Below are 22211 nucleotides of genomic sequence, written 5' to 3'. Positions count from 1 at the left end.
GGGCTGAAATACACAGTTGCAAATCAGTCTGACTGGATATAGTAACTACAGCTTGGTCACTGGTCTCCTCCCTTTCTTATGTGCAATCAACTGCAACCAGAACTGTTGAGTAAATGGAAATCCAGCATTAATCTATCCTGTTGTTGTTACATCAGTAGGATTGGTAGCAAGCCTTTTAAGACCTTTGCTCTCTCATATCAGTCCATCAGCAAGTCAAACAGGGTTAACAGGCAGCTGAAAGCAGACAGTCTTGCAGAAGTCTTTTGGTTATTGATTTTAAAACCAAGATCAACTGTACGAAAGTAGTGAGCTAATACATCCCGTCTAAAAATGTTCAAACCGCTTTAGTACCATGTTGGCAGTGCTAGTAAATAGGGTTCACAACAACAGAAGAAAAATAAAACTTTCCCAACTAAAATCCTTTACTGTTTTTTCCCCACTATGTTCTTAAAGGTACTGCTTTAGGTCCTGGTTTTGAAGGTGAACTGATAGGGAAATGACTGATGGACACAGTCTCTTTGCCATCAAAATGTCTTTCGCTAGTGAAATCAAGCCAAACTTCTGTTTTCACAGATCCTGATGCAGAACTAGGGCTCTAATTCTCATGCAGATTCCTACCAAGCAGGTAGCTGATGTTTTGAACACTGCAAGAGGTTTTTTGTTTGTTCTAAAAAAAAAAAAAAAAAAATTTAAAAGCAGGAAAACTCAGAAGTACTACAATTTCTGTTTCATTATTCTTTCCCTCTACCCGAGTTTTGCTTTACTGCTACTTTAGGAATTCATCGGGTAATTTTTAGATGCAGATGACTAGCAATTTGAGCTGGAGATGCATGGTTCTTTCTGAAATAAACCCCAGAACACTGAAGTCAACCTGACTGCAGATTTGGTTGCCTGAACCAAACTGGGTCCTTCGAACTCTAAGCCTCTTGCTTGCAGGTTATCCATGTGTAACCTGCTACCATAATACACTGAGCTCAGCAACACAAGCTCATTGGTCTGAGAATTCTAAGAATACTTAGGAGGCTTCTGTGATTTTGATCTGACAACAAAGCATAACATAAGAAAGTATATGCTTCCAGGCAAATTTTGTTTGTATTCATTTGAACACGCAAATGCGCAAAACATGCACTCACATAGTCTGGAAATGGCCTACGTACAGCCACATGAATGAGTCAGCCACAAGACTCTTCTTTAAAGAACAGACCACTGTTTACACACCCAAGGCCAAACCCAGACATCTCAACTGTCCTCATAATCCATCAGATCAATTTGATTTGTCCAACGCTTCAGTTTAAAAAATGTCTATTTACCAAATTTACATAGTCTTTCTGTCCTTTAATAGGTAACTATTTTACGCTAGTCACTGTGGAGTTAAAGCCTTACAGCACTGTTCTGTAAAGCCTAAATACCATGAGGCATGAGGATGAGCTCAATGTTTTTAAAGGCAGAAAAGATGCACATATGGGATGTGTGGAAACAACCTTTTCCAAAAGTGAGCCTGCAGATATTACTAGACATCTTTCAAACAGACCTCTCAGGAGCCAGAAACCACGAAGCAGGTAGATGTTGTATTGCAGTTGCATAAAGAAATCTTACTCTTTCAAAGATGGCTTAAGCTCCTTTCCCCAGCTGAACGTCGCATTTGTTACACTGATGGCATTGCCTGTGTGACAAAAACACAACAGTAGAGAAGGCAGGAAACGTATTACACAGAATAGTACGGCAGAGGGACTGGCAGACAGAGGAATCTTTATTTATGGGTGTTTCATGTACACTGCAGTTCCCTCTTCTACTGGCATGGGAAGCACAGTCTCATGACTGTGGGTCACAAGACAGGCTTGTTCAGAGTGAAAATAACTGATTGCAGCTTAAGCTATAGACTGAGAGCTTACAGATCTACAGAGCTGAAAAGCTGTCCTGCTTCACCCTGCCCCGGTGAGGCTGGTCCCAACATTGGCTGCTCAGAATCCCCGTGCAACTGTTAGCATATCTTTACTTAAGAAACCACTTTCAAGTCAGTAGGAGACCACTGCATGCTGCTGACTTTGATGTATCAGATTAAATTTGCCTCTGCACTGCTTTTTGCTTGCCACACTAACAAGTTACAGATCTGCAGGCTTTCTTTACCTCCTGGTGGGGTGGTGTATAACAGTAATAGCATCCCAGCCTCCTCCTCTCTCCACGGCATCACACACAAGAGAGGTTTCAAACCACAGCATCACGAAAGTGCATTACATGAGAAAACACATTTTTTTGAGACCACCTGGTTTGCTCATTTGCTTTGGGATACTGTTCCCAACAGAAGAAAAATCAAAATTGTCTATAATGTTCCTGAGCATTTGTGCAGTGCAAAAGGTTTGAGCAGGTCTTGCTGTCCCTAGTCAGCGGATGCACTTCATTATTCAGTGCTGTTAGCATCTGATACACTGCAGATGCAAACTCAGGCCAAATAACTCAGCTCAAAAATATATCCAGAAACTTATTCTAATTTCCACATAGCCTGAACAACAAACATACTTTTCAAAGCAGCAGCTTTTTTTTTTTTTAAACCAAGATTATTATTGTTATTTTATTTTTGCTTTTTTTCATAACTCAACCAGTCCAAGCCAAATACAAGACGTTTGTTGTATTAGCATAGTTTAGAAAAATACCGGTCTTTACCTGGTGCAATCATTTTTGTTTCCACACAATTTGGATCAAGCTCATCATGACTCAGGAATTGCTGAATTCTCTTTAGGGAAACGCTTGTCTAAGAAAAGAGCGCAGTGTTATTTTATCATTCTTTTAATGGGGGCTTAATGCTCTTACTACTGAAAAAGAAAGCATGCAGCATGGCTTAAGCTTTCACCCCATGGGCTTCCTGAACAGTGACTCATTCTTTCTCTGCAATCAGTTTTATACTGAAATTCAAGCTTTTAACTGTGAAATTTCTCAGACCAAGCTGAGTTCATCTGAGCAAAGCAAAATTCACACAGACAAGCTTACTCAGAAGATGTCAGGCTTTCCACTACAGGGCAGCAGTAGAGAAAGGATATTAGAAAGAAAACCAGCTAACAGGCAGATGCGAGGGATCTCTGCATTGCAGAAACCAGGGACACCTGGGGTTCTTTTTGTTCAAGTTGTTCAAAACAACTTCTGCACCAGATCCTCCTTACCTGCGCAATGTTGCTAATGACTTGTGGAAGCATATTGAGGGGAAACTTTAAGATATTAAACAAGGAGAGGGAGACAAAAGCCTTTTCTGCATCCAGGATATTCTTTTCATCCACCGAGACATACACAGCAAATGTCGTCAATGCTACCTGAAAGCCAGAAACTGAGTTTACTGCAAGACACGTCTAATATTTTGACATTTCAAAAAGCAGTCGAGCCTGCTTGATAGGCATCTTTGAAATAAGAGTATCAACAACAAAATCGGGCACATTCTCTGTTTCTGACCTTTTCAACATGCTTTAAGAATGACAAGTCGTATGAACAAGTTGATACAAAAAAGGGCACACAGAATAAAATAACTTTCAGATTACTAATGGCTACATTTAGTTGAACTAGGAGATTCAAGAGGCGAACTACAGAACTTGGGTAAGTAAAAATGAGAAGCAGTTATCTGGCTGTGGTTTGGCTGCATTTGCAACTCCACCCAATCAAATTTTCCCATTGTAAACTGCGGGCTCAGCAAACAAGACTCACTGATCAATAGAAAAGGGAGCAAAATCCAAGTTATCTGCTGGTTCACTGTATGACAGGGACCATCCACTGTGGAGGGACCATCCTAAGCAGTAAACTAGCAGTAAGCAGGAACAGGAATGTGTATTTAAGGAAGTGCATTATCTTTAAGGAAACATGAAAGAGGCAGGATCTTGAGGCCATTAAGAATATTTCTGCAGGGTTGGGCCTTTGATCTCGAGAACAGTTGGCTAGGAACATTTTTGACAAAGCACTTACCTGAATGTTTTTATTCATCAAAACCAAAACCCTTTCTGCAAAAGGGATCACAGAGCAATGAAGTGGAAAACAGAGGGGAAGAGAAAACTGAGGAAAAAGCATTTCAGAATTGGCAAGCTACTACATGGGCTTTATTTTTTACATTAAATCAATCTTTTTTTCGATTGTAGAATAATTTAACAACTCTCTCTCCCACTAACACAAGGAGAGCACTGTAACACAAAAGGTAGAAACAACGGCTTAAAGACAGATGTTGTCCTGACTGACTCAATTAAAAAAATTTTTTTTGCAATTTTTTGCTATTCACAAATATCTCTGATGTTTCAAATTCTAGTTTCAATTTGTTATGGGAAGTACTTTGAAGTGGTTGGAAATTCTCCTGAGACAGCTATTCCCAGCTTCCACTGGCGGGCTTTATCAAGAAATACTTTAATACCGATTAACAAAAAGGCTCTAGAGAACAGGGAACTTCGCTTCAAAGCATGTGAATAATTTTTTTTTAAAAGTATTTACATTTTATTCCTATGTACATTTAGCAAGCAGAAAGCCTCACACTTAGCCATCAAGGATGTACTTGTACAGCTTAGAAAGTCATGCAAATTGAGTTTACCAGGAATGGTGCGCTGATCCACGCAAAGGTGGACAAAGAATTGAGATAGGCAGATTTTTTCAACACTCGCAGCTCATTCTTTCGTATCTCCAACACTTTTTCTGAAAACGATGGTTCCCAAGCATACAGCTTCAGCACCTTTATGCCACCCAGAATCTCATTCATTAATTTAATGCGGGAGTCTTTATGTCGCATTTGTTCCACCTAGGTTATTAGTAAACACAGGAGACAGAGTGTCACAGTAATGACTAGAAGAGAGCTTTCAACATGTTGTCTCACAGCTGTGATGGTCCTTGGGCTATTTCTAAAGAGGATGCAAAAGGTAATTAAAAGACAGCCAGACTGTTAGCAGTAAGCTTACTGCACAAGTCTATACCTCCAAAGAAATGAGAAATCAAAGAAAATGGCTGAAAAGCAGAGTATAAAAGCTTTCCACTCATCTTCACTGTTAGGGGTTACATTTTCAAAACCACCTTAAAGAAAGATTCAGCCACTTCACAAAAATACTACCTTACTTCTTCCTTTGATTTCTTCAGATTTTTTTTCCTGATATGCATAGTTGTATTTCTTAGAGCATCCCTTGAAAATTGTGGTTATTCCTAGTTTATTTTTTTCCTATACATTTGAATGAAGCACTGTATTCTGTTACTTTAAAAAAAATAAAATAAAAAAAAAAGACCAACCCTGCTCAGCTGTATAGACAAAATGAAAAACTGCATTCATACACACATGCACACCAAGTTATGCAGCTCTGAGCATCTTATAATGGGCAAGGGAGAAAAGGAATGCTAATACTAACATGTCAGCATCCAAGAGATTTAATGGGAAGTCTGGATGTCTCTTTAAGGCACGTAATACCACCACTCTCTTACTAAGGCTGTGCTTAAATGTCATAATTTATATTTGTTTTCCAACTCTTACTTTTCTTACATCAGCAGCTTGATTTTTTTTTTTTTAAATCTTCCAAACAGTCACTGATAGGCTGCACAGCACAAACCACTTATCAGATTTTTCTAGCACAAAGCCAGAGGGCACTATTATATTGGGTTTTTAGGGACAACTAAAACTACAAAGAAAGGCATAAAGAATCCTTTTACCTTAAGATAATAATTCAAATTTGGTCCAGCTCAGTACCAATGAAAGTCAACACCAGCTATTAGCATAAAAAACAAGCTGCCAGGTTTCAGTTCCCATCTCTGAAAAGAGTCATTCACAGCTTAAAGAACAGCATTTATTTGCCCTTTCTCTAGACCTCCTAGAAGAAGCTACCAGCTGAAGGGATTCGGAGACAAAAGAAACTTCTTGCTAATCCCAGAGGCTGCTCCAGCAGTATGAAGAGCCACTGACTCAATACCACACCTTTCCCTTAAATAGCATTCAATTTACTACAGAAAAACTATCTGAGAAAATACAGTTATTAAATATATCAGTACAATCTTACTCATAAGTAAATTGGTGCAAATGGCAGCTCATTAACGGCCAAGACAACCACTGATGCCTTCATTTCTCATAGCACAGCTGCCAAGTCAGATAACGTCACCTTCTCTGCTGGTACCTTACCTGGAATGTTCTGGTTTTCATTGCTATTGCAGAGTTAAATGGGATAAGTAAAACCATCACAGCAACTCCTGCCAGCACAGAAGGCCCTAAAGTCTTGATTGAAAGAAAAAAGGTAAACTGTTGTTGTACCCAAGTGCTGCTGTTCCCTATGGTGAGCATTAAAACAACAGTAGGTTATAGAAACAGAAATTAATGTTTTACATAGACAAGTCAAACTCTTCCCAGTGAAGTGTTCTGATTCCACAGAACAGCTATGAGGAGGAGACAAAAATATGACAGCATCCACCTTGAATTATTATTATGATGATGCTAGTATTGGTGATAACAGAGTGCTTTGTGATTTACCTGTGAAGTGGTTCCCAGTGGGAAGGGGAAGTAACTTTGAACTAACACAAATACAGAGCTATTGAGCAAATGTAGAAAGGGAACAAGTAAGCCACACAGAAAGAATTTTTCCATTGACTCCTCTCTGACCTAGGGAACTGTAATTACTGAATTAACCCAGTACCCTCAATGCGAGTAAAAGCATACAAACTGCAGCTTACCAGCCGAGCAGTAACTCATAAAGCTGCTGCAACTTAATGGCTTTCAAGGCTAAATCAATATGGTTATGTTGGAGCTACTGTTTTACGCAGTAAAACAGATTCGTTTCATAGAAACATTTTAAGGGTGAAAGCCAGTGCTCAAACTGAATCTGGAATAAACCAGAAACAACTTCACTGCAGCAAAGGAAAAAATATGATTATTCCAGGTGAGCTTTGCTTCATGTTGACTTGCACAAAACTTCTTTATATGGCACAATATAATCTTCATACATGGCTTACATTTCCTATGTCCAGGGTTGTGGTTTTTTTGTTTGGTTTGGCTTTTAAACTATTTCCCTCAAGCTCCCATTTGTATCACCTACTGGGAACACGGTGATGAGTCCAAGACTGATCCTATCAAGGCATGGTAGGGACAGAGGAGACATAAAGGCTGTCTTTTGCTTCAAATACCTTATCTCGCCTACCAGCTGAACAAAATAATTAAGAGACTAATTAATCATGTACACCAGTACCAGCTATTTTACTATAAAGCAGAACAACAATCATAGAATTGTTTAGGTTGGAAAAGACCTTTAAGATCATCAAGTCCAACCGTTAACCTAGCACTGCCAGGTCCACCACTAAACCATGTCCCTAAGTACCACATCTTGGCCACCTGGACACACTGCTGGTTCATATCTAGATGGCTGTCAATTGTAAGTTTCCAAAAAAAGCAGTGGTGGATCACATTAACAAAAATATAATAAGCTTGCACATCATTTAGACAAATTCTGAAAAAATGTGATAATGTCTGTACCTGCCAGAGGAAATACAAAGCCAGAAATATCTGGAGCGGTGCAGACCACAACATGTTCAGGAAAGTCATCAGGTCCATGAAACGTTGGGCATCCACTGACATCAAGTTGACAATTTCTCCAACAGTAGATGAGCGCTTCGCTGAGTTTGTGATGACTAAGGACTGAGAAATAAGAGAGATTCAGTGGATTCACAATCTTGATATGTATGGAAAAACTGAGAAATCCTCAGTTATTAGCAAAATAAGACACTCCCTGAGAACGTGCTTCTCCAACAAGAATAAAATAATTCACGCTTACATCAATTCCTAATCTCCAAAGAACAAAACTTCATGAAATGGTTTGCACGTGAGCACCTCTATCTCAAGCAGTATGTACCATTCTGAAGAAAACCTAGTTGCATCTAATCAACTTGTAGCACAAACACACTATCCCTCTTCCAAATACTTAAAGTGAACCAGTATTTGCCTGTGATATGTCTGGTGACCTACCAGTACAGCCACTAAGTTGCTGATGACCAGAAAATTCTGTAAAGTATGATAGAGGTACTCCTAAAAACTCACCAAAAAAAAATAAATCTTATTTTCCAGGAGGCTATTCTTCTCCAATATGCCTGCTCTTCCCTGAGTATTTGAGAACTGAGGCCACTTGCTTGGCTATACACTGCTGTTCCAGCCCATGAAATGCTTCCAGTCTTACCTTTCGGTATATAACTCCAGTGATCCCAGTTCTCAGCCTCATCCCAGTAACGAAGCAGTACTGGAAATGCTGGTGAAGTATGAGTGTCTGCAGCACAGCACAGATAAACATCAAAGCCGCAATCAAAAATCCCCACCAGGCTGGGGCATCTTTGTTCTTAATGAAGCCGATTAATACACTGTTTTTCAGAAGATTAGGGAAGGAAAGGAAACAAAAATAAAAACCATGCAAGTTTAATGGGACATAACACAGCTTCTCTCAACTATGGCAACCTGCCACATCCTCTCTCTAACCACAAAAAGTAAACAGCTCTCCAGGATGCGAGCTGAGTTACGATTTCAGTCAAACAACATTGCAAAGATACAACAGCAAAACCTTAGGCTTTGCCAGTGAAAAAGCCCATTTGCAAGTGAGCCTGTAGAAAATGAAATATGATGAGAAACTCTAGGTTTCCCCCGAGATCCAGCATTTAAACACATGGCTCACTGTCTGAGCTGCGTTAGGCAGCCCCCCAGGGCAAGAGGTTAATGACAGGACACAGTAGGACTGTGTAGTAAAGCAGGCAAAACCAGCTTCTTACCCAAATCCTTCTCAAGCAGCCCGAGTGCTTCTGCCTGGGGTGTTTTCCCACAAAAAAAAAAAAGGTAGATTAAAAGACACCCTCCTGGATGGATGCATAAGGAGTTCTTCGCTCCTACTTTTTTGGCAGAATGGTAGTACCATTAAACTGGCTATACCATCTTTTATCAATAAGCCGTTTCTTACTACACAGAGCTTCTCTCCCTGCGAGACCTGCACGCTGACATGTAGCAAACAAGCAGAACAACATACGACAATGTCCAGTATTCTCAAAAATCACATTTGTGATTTCAGCCTACTGACCACAGTATTGAATTGCCAAAACATGGGAGGAACAGAGATTTGAATCCATAGTTCCCATAACTAGCAGGGGGAAAATATACCTGGAAACTAGAGGTCAGGCCCCAAACCCTTATGTTAGAAGCATGAGGTTGCTACATCTTTCTTCTTCCAGTCCAAAAAGATCTTCCTTCTGCACTGCATCAGCCATTCATGCTGTCAGTGGACAGCTTCAGGAAAACCTCTTCCTCGTAGTCCCAGCATGGGATTCAGCAGTCTTTTTAGAAACATGAAACTATCTTATGTGCAACCTGCCAGACAGCCGTGGCTTTTTCATTTTTTCTTATCACTAGCAGTGCATTTTCCAAGACTGCAGGAATTTAGACTTAAGAAGAAATTCCCCATCATATGCCTTGAGATATCACTGATAGCATATCCAGGAATTCATGCAAAATTTGAGAAATTCCCAGAATAGATTATACTTAATGTGCTCTCAGAAGGAAGCCAGCTGCCTCCTCTTCACTAGGGACTCTAGAAGAAGACAGGCTGTAAGCTATTAAATGTCACCATACTAGGTCAGACCCTCTTTTTAGCAAATTTCTGGGTATGTCACAAACCACCCACAGAACAACACATCAGAACACAGCTCCACACTGGTTTTATTTTAAGAGGCACTCATATAAGAGCAGGGCCCTCTCTTCCCCCTTCCCCCCATCCACCTGTGGCCTCCATCCAAACTCCATTCCTCTCTCATGCATTAACAGGACTATGTGCTTTTCCACTGATTTGGAAATAAAAAATAATTGTTTGATATAAATGCTGGTATTCCCACTGTTACTTTCTTTTTAGTTAATGATTATCTGGTGAAAATTCTCACTTTAAGAATAATACTAACAGAGAAAAAAAAAAAGTGGGGATCATGCAAATTCCTTTATGGATCAGGCTGAGCAACTGTTCCCCCTGGAGATGGGAGGTACAGGTGTTCCTCATACAAGCAGAGTTTGAGGACATACCACTTTTGTCAAGGTCTCTCTCTTTTTTTTTTAAAATAGAACCAAAATTTCATTTCACAAGGAAATTTACTGCAACTGTGCCTTGCACATTCTCATTGCTGTGCACAACTAAGAACGCATGAACTCTTCTAAATGATCCAAAATCTTTCCCAGATGACAGTGGCATGGCCATAGCACCACAAACTTGAGTATCGCACTTCATTTGTATATCAAGTCAGGCTACAGCTGCGGCCACCACCAACACATGTGGGTATCAGATGCACAGAGACTACAGGATCCAGCAAGCAGTGCTTCGCTTTGATTTTGCAAATAATCCTTTAGAAATGGGGAGAAATTGCTTTGGACTGCTGCATGGAGCAACAGGTAATTCAAAGCTGTCTATTGGTGATAGGCGATTTATGAATCTTGCATTTCAGTGATGCTTGCCCAATTTACAGCTTAGTCCACAATAAAGAACTCCTGTCTTATGTCATTTCAGTGGGAAGGTGAGGGAGCATACACATGCAGCACTGTGAGGGAAACTAGCTATGCATTTCAAAAATAAATACTCCGTGCCAAAGCCAAGCCTCCACAGGGATTGCACATAGACACTACTCACACAGTAAACCAACCTTAACAGTTGAGGGTTGACGAAAGAAAGTAGGTCTTGTATCAGCTTGAAGAAGGAGCCGATTAAGAAGTACGGCCCAAAGGTCCTCAACAAAGCTTTGAGAAAAGAAGGCTTTCTACTGTGCTTCTTGTCTCTGATCAGAACTTCTGCTTCCTCTGGACCATCACCAACATGATTCAGCACATGGTTAGATTTCTTCATATATGTCACATCTTCTTTCCTAAGGGAATGAAACAATTAGAGAGAACTGACAACGAGAATGTCATTGACCTATGTGTACAGCACTGCAGTAACAGCTGAAAGTCCGCTTCTTTCTTTGCTTTGCTACTGATCAGCAGCTAGACTTTCAACAAGATCTAGATGCACTCAGGGATAGGCCACTCTTGTGTCATGAGTCTTGTTTTCTTTTCTTTTTCTGCAGTACTTGTGAGGTGTACTCCATGGGCCAGAAAAATCAATCACCATAGGATGAGAACATGGCCCAAACAAGCAGGAGATGAAGGCTTGACTTCCTTTGGGCAGAGGACAGAGTTGACCTTGAATCTCCAATTTCTTGTAGGGGAATCCTCTAACAGTTGCTATTTACATACCACAAAAGGCACCCTCACCTAGCCCTTCTGAGACTGCATTTGTTATTCAATTAGTAGCTGTACTAAACCTGTAGCCTTATCTGATCACACAGCTGCTTTCAGAGAAGTAGTCTGAATCCCTCCGGGGAGACAGGCATTGAATCACAGGCCAAGCTAAGAGAGGAAGCAGGCACAGCCCTCTCAAAATACAGAGTTTTGCATTCCTAGAAACTTGAAAGAGTACAAACCATAGCACCTCCAAAGCTGAGCCATCTCCAAGATCTGGGCCGCAGCTGTCCAAGGTTCTTCCAGGACAGAAACTTTGGGTTTAGGTTCCCAAATTTCCAAATTTTACTCAGATGACAATTAAAGCATTTAAACCCTGTTTGGTTCTATTCCTTTCTTACTTTGTGCCTCTCTCTCTCCATCTGCAAATTAAGCCAACGAAAATGACCTCTTCTGCAAAGCTCTTTGAGACCGACTGATAAAAAATGGACCCAACAGGTCCGTGCTGCTCTCTAGGACTCTAGGTGGATTTTCTAGAAGCACCTCTGGGGCTTAGGTGCCCGACTTCTGTTGCCCATCAATAAAAAGGGGGTGCTCTGGGAAATTATTTCCTCCATGAATTGCTCTCAAAGAGCAGCCTGGCAGCTTTTCTACCAGCAAATACCAAATTGCTGTTGTTTCTTGGGGGCTATGGGACCTAGAGAACAATTTCCTGAATGGCAGCCAGGGAGGTTAAGTCCAGGTGGAGCTTGGAGAAGGAAATTAGTCTGGGGCACATAAGCCTTATAAGAAGGGACAGATGGAAGAGAGACCCTAGAAACGGTGAAGGTTTACAAGAAGGCATTTGAAAAATAACTTGTAAGTACTATCAAGTGAGGTTGGATTTATGATTCTTCATAAAGAGCATATAGGTTTTTTGGAGCTGGCTGACTGCAGAGTCAAATAATTCCAACAGCCTGTGAGTGTTCAAAATGATCACTGTGGCTAACAGTCCACAGGTAGAAACTTGTTCATATCCTTTCAAACAAAAGCATGTGCAAATCCCGATTTCTTTGCAATAAAGTTTGAGGGCAGGGGGAGAACCTAAACCAGACTTTTCTTTTTTTTTTTTTTCTCCCAGACAAGAACAAACAGCGTTGCCTTTGTCCTTCCAGATCAAACCTGGACAGTTTATGAGCAAAGCCTTATTTTTCTGGCAACCAGGCTGCTAAACTCATTGAAGGATTTGAAGAAACAAGACTACTCGCCCCTGGCTTTGTGCTATTAAAAATGTTTATTACAGTGAGCTAACAGCAACGCAATAGTTCTCTCACAGCAAAAAAATCCCACAAGGAGAAAATACACTTCTAGTGTTTACTACAGGTAGCTAGGCGAGGTCAGGCTTTCAGCAGCGTGTGGGACTGCTCACACCCAGTTTTTTATCAAAGCAAAAAGCATGTGCCTGTCTCCATTATTTATAGCAGGGCAGGTAATAGATGCTGACTATCTCATGGGAAAACACATAGCTTTCTCAATGGTGATGACACGGCCCTGCATCTTCAATGTGTCTTAATAAGCATAGTCTCTAAAAGCAGAAGCTAACGAAAAACGATGCAAAATAGATTCCATCTCTCTCTTCATCCAGCACAGCTCTAACTTTCTCAGAACCAGCTGCACTGATCAGTAAAGTGAGAGAGTAAAGACTTCAGCCATACATGCAAAGAGAGCAAAAGAGAAAAATACTCTTTGCATGCTTTATTGTTTATAATAACTTAAAACTGATCTCTCCTGTAGCTCGTTAGTAGCAAATGAATTATTAGCAATTATTTCACAATAATTCACAAGACAGCTGTGAAGCAAAATGTAAAAAGGTTTTGTAGGTTTTGGAACAATAGAAATGTGCTAATCATTACCATAAAATAAGTTTAAAGCTTCAGCTATGCCAAAGTTGCAACTGATTAAGTTTTTTAAAATAAATTACTACTATGTACACTTCAAATATTTTCCATGACACTTTCAACACGTGTACAACTTGACACAGCATTCTTAATGTCATAAAAGCTTGCTCAGAGCAGATTTAATGAGTTAAAAAAGTATTCACAACAGCTCCCAAGCAACTACCACTAATGTTATTTGACATGAAGTAATTGAAAACACCTACTTGTAATTGAAGAATAAGCAGAGCCATGAAGCTTTTAGAGTTATGTGAAACCCAGCAACCTGGAGTACAGTGATTTGCTTTGTTTTTGCTTTTCCCCACCTTAGAATCATTAATATAGTTGCCACAAAATTTTACCTTAGCTAAATACAAGCCAGAAGTTATGGTTAAATTCATTGCCAACTGGCCCCAGTTTGTATGAATAATTTTCAAAATGCAATGAATCCCTTGACAAAACTCCAGGCACGGTTTCTGGTTTCCTAGAAAAAGTTTTCCTGGACCCTAGGCACTTCTGCACAATGGCTGTGCTCTTACTATATAAAAGCCTGGGGGAGTAAAATTTATGTCTGTGCAAGAAGACCAGAACCCAGACAATGCATGTTATTCCACACCATAAAAATGGAGACATGAAGAAAACAAAAAAAACCCCAAAGTAAAACCACAATGCACATACGCACAGCGCACTAGTGGACAAGCTGCTGGTGCTAGTGCTGGAAGCCTTTCAAATTTTAGCTGCAAAGCGGAACTCTCCACATCATATTTAGCCTTGCCAAGAACCCTACAACTCTCTCCTAATATTATCACATAATAGGGTCTTTCCAATTTGGCAAGGATATGCACAGAAGAGAACAGAGGAAAGCCTCCACATGGAGAAGAAATCTCCACAATGAAAGGAAATGGAAGTGCGGGCCTCCTCCTTATTGAAAGTTTTAATTTGAAACACGCTATTATCACGTCTATTTGTTTGGAAACATTTTGGACACAAACCAGTGGGAGAAGGAAACACAGTTGCACAATAGATAACTTCTTTAGATTAGGACAGAACATGCAATAAAAAGGATATCCTCTTCAGCATGGATGTAACTATATACAAGTTCTGACCCTCATCCCACTTCCATCAGAGACTATGAGAATTTTGCTGCTAACTTTCTAGGCAACAGGAGTAGGGTCTCGGCTCACAGTAGGATATCTCTTCCCCACCTGCCTTTCACATGTTTTGAGTTTCCTATCTTCACTGCTAAGAAGAGAAGAGTTGCTCACTCCTAAGAGCCTTAAGGCTAAAAATAGTTGTCAGGCCAAAAAACTTGTGATGGGGATGATGAGGAATTCCTTTTGGATTATGGTGCCTAGTGGTTGTGCTCTAACATGCCCAGGAGGTGTGCAATTATGGGGTTAGACATCCAGCAGCTCAGTGATGAAAGTTGTTCATTTTCTACAATCCAACCAACTCAATCCCTTCAGCTTACACATCTTCAGCCCTTCTCAACATGGTAAATGGCACTACCTGCCCATGCGGATTTTAAGCACCTAGTTAAAAAGTGTGTTGGTGGTACACAAGCCCTAGAGGGCTCCTGCTTGCCTCTGCCTAGACATATTAAAAATCAGCAAATTTGACTGTTAATATGAATGAAAAAGAGACAGGTTGAAGAGGTAGGTGCCATTTTTAGTTGGCTCATTTTCAGTCGTCTCATTTTCAGTCATGAGCAGCTTATTAATGTTGAAACGACTCGGATCAATCTCTGTTTGCAGACTTGTTCGTACACTTACTGTTTGCACTCTGCTTTTTCTTTGTCCCACTCTTTACTTAGTTGTTGCACAATAATTTTTGAAGTATCATCTTCATTCAGCGACCACAAATCTTTATCTTCAAGGGGCCTTTTGTACCCAAGAATTGCCATGCTGCAGATATGGAGAAAAACAGTCCAATTCAGTTTGGTTAATAGTATTTAAAGCATTGCTACTTACTCTGGGACTGTTGAGCTAACAAAACCAAGAAGATACATCTTCACAGAAAGGGTGATAATTATACCTCCATCTCCTTTTGTTCCTTATATTGATGTTTGCAATTAAGGAAATGACATTACGCAGTTTTGATTACATGTATTTTATTGAAAACATCACTTCAGAAAAAAAGGATAATAAAAACCAACTGCCAGAAGCATTTGAATGAAACTGTGGTGTTGAATAGAAACAGTGAAGCTTTAGAGGTGAAAATAATGAAATCTATCTGGAATAACTGTCAGAGGTGAACAAAATGCAAAAGCAAAGCTCATGTAAGTTAAAGGAAAATCAGATTTCTCCGAAAACTACAGTTCCTCAACTATAAGAGGAATTTTGTGAAGGGATACAAACATCGAGTTGCCAGGAGTCTCGACAGGGAAGCTGAACATTCAAAACTCTGGAAGTTTAGAAAGATCTCACACTCTCTCACCAAAAAGAACTTTACAGGGCTGTTGCCAGGCCAATAAAGTTACATGGATGGAAGAATGAAGATCTCAACACCCTCAACCACTATGGAAAAATTGGGTCTTAACATGACCTTTGACAGGTGTTCCACTTCTTTATCATGGGAGTAGTAGTAAGCCCAATCTCAGATTTGCATCTTTAATACACATGCCTTTTGACAGCAGTAGCAGTTGGTGGTAATCATTTGTATATCTAACCCAGTTTACCTTCCCTCTTGCACAGAAAATGTCCTTATAAAAAAGCATTCACCCATGAACCTCAACAGGAAACAAAATGCATCCTCAGGTGGGTAAAAGGTTGCCACAATTAATCTTGTGGAACACAGCCTTGCGCCTTGGTTTAGGTTATACTCCAGCACACAGTAAGCACAACCAGGCTGTACACCCTGTTAGTCGTGCCGCACTTGTTGCCACTACTCTTCAGAGAAGAAATTTGGGCAGTATGAGCACTCTGAAAACTGTTTCTAAAAAGAGGAATGCTAAAAGTGCTGACACCACTGTGGATGAAAGAGCATCCAACATCAACTACTTACAGAGGAAAAAAAAAAATCTCTGTATTGCTAACTCTGTACAACACATATCACAAGTAGAGTTTGGGGTTGTCAGCTGTCCGACAGCTTGAAAGAGAAGCTCACCTTGTAAACCACCAAAATGTCAATCTTGACAGGAAGCCTGAAGTTAGCTCTGGACATGGATTCTATAGCAAAGTTATGGGGGGAAAAGCCAAAATAAATAAAGCAAAACCTTTACCATTACTTTAATAAGAAGACAGTTTATTTTGATCAGTTTTGGTATACTATCTGGTATATTATGTGTACATACCTATGTCCTAATGAAACATAAAATTGATTTCTTTCATTTCCCATGTCATACAGAACTCTTTTTATCTTTAAAAATTGCTTCATATACTGCCTTTAAATCACACTTACATAAAGTGAAATGTCATTCTATAGTTTTCGAAATGTTCATTCTAAGAAATGAACTCAACTTCTCCCTCAGCTTGGTTCAAACATAAATCCAATTATAGAAACCATTTTATGAATTGGAGGAGAAATTTAACCTGTGACACCACTAATATCTTCTGTTATTAATATTTTTCCATATCTATTCTCAACACATATAGAACTCATTTATTAAGACAACCCTTACAGACTTTAGCTAACTCTAAATGAATGTTAAGCAAGTAGACCACCATCTCCACAAAAACCACTCTTGAAATAATCAATATTACACTTCAATGTTCATAAATGTGATTTAAACTACTGTGAAGCAGCAAGTAGGAGAGCTGCTTTCACTACATAGCTTCCAGTCATTACCGATGGCACATATAATGGAAAAAGGCTTCAAACCCTAATATTACTCTCCATACCCAGTGTTTCATAAGAGGGTCACTAGCTACTGCAATCTCAATGACAATCCAAAGCTGTTTTCAGTGAAAAGTATTCTCAGTGGAGCTCTCAAAACATGATCTAGCGTGTTAAAATGCAAATAAAGCCAAGTAAAAATACTTACAGGATCTGTATTAACAGGGGAAAAAAATGGAGGCTTTTCTTTAAAACATGAAAGGATCAACTCAATGATTATCAAAGCAAAGTAGATGTAAAATGTGGTAAACCTGAACCTTTCATTTACATGGCCCTAGAGGGAAAAAGAAACACAGTAAATTATTGTTTTTTCATTGTACATCCCAGCCCCCCCAACACACACACACACACACACTGAATTTTTCACAGCTTCTTTTAGCAATTCCTTTCTTCCTCTATGGTTGAATACTGAAAAGTAGTTGCTAGCAGGAATTATCTTACAAAAGTATGCATGTACTCCATAAAGTGCCTAAGAACATGCTTATCTCCAAGCTTTTCATTAAATTATGTCAAGTTCAAAGTGCTTATACATCTTCACTGCATGCAGACACCCTCTGGAATCAGGGCTACATGACATCCTTCTAAATTACCTTCAGGGGTTCTTGCAAGATCATGTCTTAAGCATAAGAATTGTCAGCCCAGATCACAGAACATCCACTTACTTTAGTATCTTGTCACTGACAAGCAGTCAGTGTTAAATACTTTCAGAGGAAGCTGCAAAAAAACACTGTATTGCATAATAACAGTTCCATCTGCTCTAGCGATATTTCCTTTCCTACTTGTATGAGTCTGCAGTTGACTTAAATCTTCTCATTGTGAGGGTAAGTCCATTTTACAGCTCTTTCATACCCTAATGGAGTTGTGAATGCTCTCATTGTTCACTTAAAATGTTTAAACCTTAAGCGCAAGAGAAATATTATTTCTCAGCAGTTGCAAGAATAGGAGAAACGATGCCCATAACTGTTCTAAGGCTCTGCACCCCTAAATTTTACGCTGATTAAGGATTCAAACATTGATAGTCCAATATTGGTACCTATTCACCACTACTACAGTTTTAAAATTGACTTGAAGTGGTGTTTGAAAGGGTCTCACCAGGATTGCGGCCATTTTCTGCAGAAGTTCTCCACAGAATGTCATTTAATGTTTCATTCAATCTCTGCTGGAATATTTACAACAGCCTGGTATAGAAAAACCCTTGCTAAAAGGATAATGCTGCTAATAGTTACAAAAAAGTATAAAAAAAAATAAATAAAAATCACCAAACAGAATCAACACTGATTTCACTGAGGAGAAGCAATCACCTTAATGTTTTTCAAATACTCTTTTTTGCTCCTAATCAGTGAAGCAATCTGCTTTGCCCTACTTAGGGAAATTTGTTTCTGTGAAAAACATAACAACTTTCTTACTGTGGGAGAACCTGCTATGTTTTCAAACAGGAATCATAACAGCCCAGGTTTCTTTCCTCTCCCTCCAACTTCCTTCTCTCTATTTACAGCCACAGTTGGGAGTCAAAATGCTGTCCTCAGCACATCAGGCACTGATGAAAGAAAGCCTACGGAGCTGTATAATGTGGCCAATCTGCCTAAGCAAAAAAGGGACATTACGTATTAAAATGTGTCATCTCCGATTACTACCCATCCTTATTTAAGCATGGCAGGGGAAGGGGCTGCAAAAGGGAAAAGGGAAGGAAAAAAAAAGGGGGGGGGGGGGGGGGGAAGAGCCTGTTCTAATATATACACGGTGTTGGTACAGCCCTCATGTCTGTCAGGTTTCCAGTATAGCCTTGGGTAAGCAAAATCTGCTTTTGACATTGCATGAGAAATCCCAGTTCCTTTCAAGTTACACAAGCCTGAGACAAGGCAACGGAACCAAACTTCTCATTCTCACTGGCAAAAGCTGGGCTCAGATCTGGCTCCAAACTCGGTGATTCATTCCCTTCACAGAGATGTTAACACTACATTTCCTGTTCTCCAAGTGCTAACAAGGATGGCATGTTACCTGTGCTGCTGTAGTCATGATCTTAGACCGGAAAGGCCCCACGGCACAGAGCACTGACAAAAACCAGAAGATAATAAGCACTCCAGAGGACTGAACTCCTCTCAGCCTTTCGTATTGAATAAGCAATGTAGCTAACAGCTGTAAAAGTAAATACAGGAACACGTGAACACAATCCTGTCCCACCGCTCCCTTTAATCACACTCTCAGTTGGCAGCTATTACAGTCATCATCGACAGCAGGACCTCTTTGAAATAAGGCCCCATCATAACTTCACAGAAGTCAACGGCAAAACATCTATCTAAGGAAAGTGGTGAGTAACTTAATGAAATAAATTTTTTACTGTTTTCAGAGCCTCATCTCCAGAATTCAATTTTTAAACCAGGCTTTGTACCTAGGGCTAGGCACAATTAAATATTAGCTACAAACATTTTAAACAAATGTAGGAGCTGTCATTTCTCCAGTCCAGATTGACAATCATGACTTGTCTAGAAAACAAGATTTAAAAAAAAAGATCTGAGTGAATTAAAAACTTAATGGGCAAATTTTACTGTTTCATTTTTTCATACAACAGCCACAAGCCTGTCTGTCATCCCAGGCAAAGCAAATTTGGTTTCTGTTTAATGGAGGAACAACGACCAGATAAAAGACACAGTTTTACAAAGTCCAATACAATGATGAACAATGCACAAGCCATGCTCTAGCATATCTGTTTAGGCAAAGTCATATCCAAATTCTCTCCACACCTGGATCACAAGCCTGGAAAAACAGATGAGAGCAAGGTGGGAAGCAGAACAATCTCTCCATTATAAAGATTTTAATTTAAATAGCTGAATCTACAAGAAAGGGAGATCTGTAACTGCAGCCTTTTTGGTAAGCAGAATTTGCTTCAGTAATACAGTACTAATCATTCAGCTAAAAGAGCACAGGATAAGGCAATGAATGCAAAGGAACCCTTTTCCTCCTTCATCTGTCTAAGAAAGAATTATTCTCATTGGTCACAATAAACAGAAACAGCTACGAACCACAGTGATGCCAACGATCAATGGAGTTACAAAATAGACTGGTGGAGGCGTCCTGTTTTGCAGAAGCTCGTGGAAAGAGTAGAAGAGATCTGCCCAGCTCACGCACCACAGCAGGACACCAAACAGCTGAAAGTAGTCAAACAGAAACAGCATTTGGTAAACTCATCTCTAGGGGCAGAGGGCTAGCAAAACCGTTATGATTCACGGATTCCCAGCAAGACAAAGCTGTGTAAATAGAACAACACTGCTGTGCTGACCAGCTGCAGTCAGGCTAACAGAACTGTCCCACTGCACTCAAACCAAGGATCTCTTCTCAACTGCTTTCCAAGGGATTTGCAAACACGACCAGCAGAAAGGCTAATGTATTTACCTGTTTTTTTCCTGTACTATTCAGTTCTGATTGGAAACACAGGCAGCATCCAGATTAAAGGCAGACATGCCCCGAAGCAGAAGCCTGGAATTTTTCCCCAGGAATAACCCTGGTTCTGTTGTGGCCTATGGCAAGTGACTTGCTTGCTTTCCTTAGACCTAGCTATTTATAACCAGAGGTGCCGCTGACAGCAGCCATCTCTTACGCACAAGATGCAGATGAAATCACATAGCTAATTGGTGGACAGAGTGTCTTGAAAAAATACCTTCTTCTCCTTACTTTCACAATGAGATGCAATTCCCACTAGACCTACCTTACGGTCTTTCTTTGGCAACTTTCAGTGGTTTAAAGCTTAAGTAAGGGTAAGGCAGCACATTTTTGGCTCAACAAAGGAGTAAACTCTTCTGCAGAGCTATCAACTCCTTCCCCTACCCACAAAGATGATGGACTGCACTCATAGTGGATTTCCTTACAGATGAGCTATCCTTTGGTATCCTTCCTCAGAAATCTGTATATACAGTGTTCTTTCCTATAAGCAAGTTCTTCAGTTCCCCCCAAAATCAGAGGGAATTTTGTTTAAACCCTACTGCAGCACTTGCTTAGATACTGAACCTCTGCTAACAAACTCAAAACATTACTCGTGGAGGACTACAAAGAGATCTTACCGTCTTGAACCTGCTCAACATGGAAAGCACGATGTACCCTCTATTGTTGTGCTTCAGGTAGAGAAGATAAAAGGGTAATGCACTCCATAGATAAATGCTAGGGATCCATGCTAGGATGGTATTCTGGAAACACGGTGTCAGATCTGGATTATCAGTGTGTATTGAAAGATTTGAATCCTGGAAAAAAAGATGAGACATTTATTAATAGAGAGGCAGAAACGCTGCCAATCAGAACATCTGCTTGAAGAAGTGGTATCCAAATTCTGCTGGAGTTAGCAAATGGTCTTAGTAAAAAGCTTTCCAAAAATACCTATCCCAACTACTTGTGGTTAATCTGCTGTAGTAAAAGGGCTAAGAACAGCTTTAAGCGCTGGGCAAAACCTAAAAAAATAGACTTCTGCCCTCCTGTATCTCAGATTTGGACATAAGTTCCATAGCAGACAAACCCCTTGTGTGCCCCTAAGGCTTAGTTACAGGTGCTGATACCACAGCATTTCTCGGGCATTCCCAGCCTGGAGCGCAACTGCTAAACAAAGCTCTTGAGGCAAAATCCTTGACTCGAGAACTCATCCAGCAAGAATGTCCAGCCCTGGAGAAAATTATTAGAATTAGATCAACTGTATGCTGACCTGGGAAAACCCCCTACATTTATGACAAAATTTTGTCCTTCTTACTCATATGCCTCCAACTATAATTACTTCCCTATTCTAAACAAAGGTAAAAGGAATGTATTGTACATGGAGGCAGGAATATGGCTTTTCCTGAAGACATTGCAAGCAATGCTTTCCATCTGTGACCTTGGACACCACAATTCACATATACAACTTGTACCTAAGGATTTGAATGCACCACATGCAAACACACAGTTACACAAGTCCAAACTAAAATAGAGATTTCAGTACAGTTAAGGGGAACTTGGTTTTAATCAAACCTACTGGAAATTCACAACTTGTATTTCACCATCTGATGTGTCAGCTTAAATGTGGTAGATAAATACTTACTTGCAGGAAACTTGAAATTACTTTGTTGTACTATCATTAACAGGCAGATGATAAAACTAAGATATCGGTGGTTCAAATATGCCTTATCTCTGCACTAGAATCATTTACTTGTACCTAATTATTTTTAGGTATGAGCTCTCAGTAGAAGTATGTTTCAGTTAAGCTGAGCCACTTCTCCTCACCCCTTATAAATGAATGACTA

At 39.9% G+C, this 22211-nt stretch overlaps 1 protein-coding gene across 1 annotated transcript in view; it reads right to left on the bottom strand.

Annotated features, from left to right (window-relative positions):
• The window catches only part of ABCC3 (ATP binding cassette subfamily C member 3), a 58044-nt gene that overhangs the window by 14080 nt on the left and 21753 nt on the right, over window positions 1–22211 (bottom strand). The window contains exons 2-15 of the mRNA XM_035893386.1: window positions 21009–21185; window positions 19974–20099; window positions 18952–19089; window positions 17102–17227; window positions 16225–16286; window positions 14892–15023; window positions 10633–10851; window positions 8151–8328; window positions 7454–7615; window positions 6113–6205; window positions 4553–4756; window positions 3156–3302; window positions 2662–2749; window positions 1597–1663 (exon numbers count right to left, since the gene is read on the bottom strand). Coding sequence (XP_035749279.1) covers window positions 1597–1663; window positions 2662–2749; window positions 3156–3302; window positions 4553–4756; window positions 6113–6205; window positions 7454–7615; window positions 8151–8328; window positions 10633–10851; window positions 14892–15023; window positions 16225–16286; window positions 17102–17227; window positions 18952–19089; window positions 19974–20099; window positions 21009–21185 — 1919 coding nt within the window. The remainder of the gene's footprint in view (window positions 1–1596; window positions 1664–2661; window positions 2750–3155; window positions 3303–4552; window positions 4757–6112; window positions 6206–7453; window positions 7616–8150; window positions 8329–10632; window positions 10852–14891; window positions 15024–16224; window positions 16287–17101; window positions 17228–18951; window positions 19090–19973; window positions 20100–21008; window positions 21186–22211) is intronic.

This window comes from Egretta garzetta, unplaced genomic scaffold (assembly GCF_000687185.1).
Source record: "Egretta garzetta isolate BGI_Z169 unplaced genomic scaffold, ASM68718v1 scaffold34, whole genome shotgun sequence".
NCBI lineage: Eukaryota > Metazoa > Chordata > Aves > Pelecaniformes > Ardeidae > Egretta > Egretta garzetta.
Note: the sequence above shows the minus strand (reverse complement) of the source record. Positions and strands in the feature narration are given on the sequence as shown.